At 45.7% G+C, this 1,764-nt stretch overlaps 1 protein-coding gene across 1 annotated transcript; it reads left to right on the forward strand.

Annotated features, from left to right (window-relative positions):
• The first annotated feature begins 246 nt into the window (after positions 1-246).
• Positions 247-765, forward strand: LOC146724581 (uncharacterized). The gene has a single exon (XM_085479613.1). The coding sequence runs from the start codon at positions 247-249 to the stop codon at positions 763-765; it is 519 nt and encodes a 172-aa protein (XP_085335739.1).
• Positions 766-1,764: the final 999 nt, after the last annotated feature.

Raw genomic sequence — 1,764 nt, forward strand, 5'->3', positions numbered from 1 at the left:
CGCTGGTTGCTGGTCTGCCGTGGTCCATCCCACGTTAAGGACAGACTGGCCATCCTCAGTGCTGACGAGATCAACCAGGCCAGATTCTCTTGGCTACGATTAATCCAGGCTGAAAATTACAAGGACGAGATAAGACTGCTGCAAGAAGAAAAGCCTCTGCCGTCGCGAAGCTCTCTTTTTAAACCCAGTCCATTCCTGGACGGCGAGGGACTCCTTCGCGTCGGCGGACGCCTAAGACATGCACGGATGCAGTTCGATGCCGCTCATCCGTTTATACTGCCTAGCAAATCAAAATACACGAACCTCGTCATAGACGATCACCACCAGCGGACGTTGCACGGCGGCATTCAGCTGACCCTGTGCTCCCTTCGCCAGAAGTATTGGATTCCTCGAGGCCGTTCTTTGGTGAAGAGTCACATCCGTCGCTACATGAGGTGTACAAGATGGCGGGCCGCCATCACTCAGCCGCTTATGGGCGATCTCACGGCACAGAGGGTCATGCCAGGCCGGCCGTTCGTGAACATCGGCGTCGATTACGCCGGACCGGTTTGGTTGCGCACATCCAAAAGTCGCGGACATAAAGCCACTAAAGGCTTCATTGTTGTTCTTGTTTGCCTAGCCTCCAGAGCTGTTAATCTAGACCCCGCCTTAGACTACTCAGCAGATGCCTTTATCGCAGTCTTGCGACGGTTTATTGCTCGGCGGGGTGTGTGCCACTTGCTGTACAGCGATTGCGGGACCAATTTTGTGGGTGCCGACACGTAGTTTCGCTCCCTGTTCTTCGCCGCCAGTGCCGACAGACGCCGCATCGCCACATTCGCCGTACAAGACAGAATCCAGTGGCGTTTTAATCCGCCGGCGGCGCCTAACTTTGGTGGCATGTGGGAAGCCGCCGTCAAATCGATGAAGCATCATCTTCGTCGAGTAATAGGCGATGCAACCCTTACCTTGCGACCGATGGATGATCGTGGTCCAGAGACCATGCCATCGTAAGTCCAGCAGCCTTCCAGTCCAGAGACGTCGATGGACCCATAGCATTCCATCCTAACTTCTTCCAGCGCCGAGTAAGCCCTCCTATAATACAAATACAAATATATTAGTTAATCAAAATAATTAATCCATAGGTTAAAATAATAGTTAAGATACATATATAACCCATAAGATACTTAATCCATAACTTAACCATAGGTAATAAGATAGATACATATAATCCACAGATTAATCCATAGAATAAGTTAGGACGATAAGTTAATCCACAGGTTGCGCTAGAATGGCAGTATATACAATCACTAAGTATTTAATCCATAGAATAAGGTTAAATATATAATCATTAGGTTAACATATATATAGATCACTTTTTATCCACAGGTTTAATTATTTTATCCATAGATGTAGAATAGGTATAATTCTAATCCATGAAATAAGTCGGATCGTAGTTTTAACCGTTAAACGATATTTCACGAGCGAGTGAACATGATCCTTTTGTTTTGACTCTTATTTAATGGACACGAAGTCACGTGTGTTGACAAGATTATTAAGTTCTCTTCATTTATGATTTCATTCTATTCATCTTAATTAAATCGATGGCTAATCGCGATCGATGAGCGATCCACGGCTATTCCATGGAATTAGACGATTAGAATATTAAGTTAAGTTAAGATTCGAACACGCAAGTCGTATAATCCAAGCGCGTCGTTTATTTTACTTATTAATGATGAATCGCGACCGGAGCGCGATTCCAAACCATCGCGTGGAATTATATTC

This window comes from Nylanderia fulva, unplaced genomic scaffold (assembly GCF_048542155.1).
Source record: "Nylanderia fulva isolate GAGA-0341 unplaced genomic scaffold, ASM4854215v1 Scaffold125, whole genome shotgun sequence".
NCBI classification, from domain to species: Eukaryota; Metazoa; Arthropoda; class Insecta; order Hymenoptera; family Formicidae; genus Nylanderia; species Nylanderia fulva.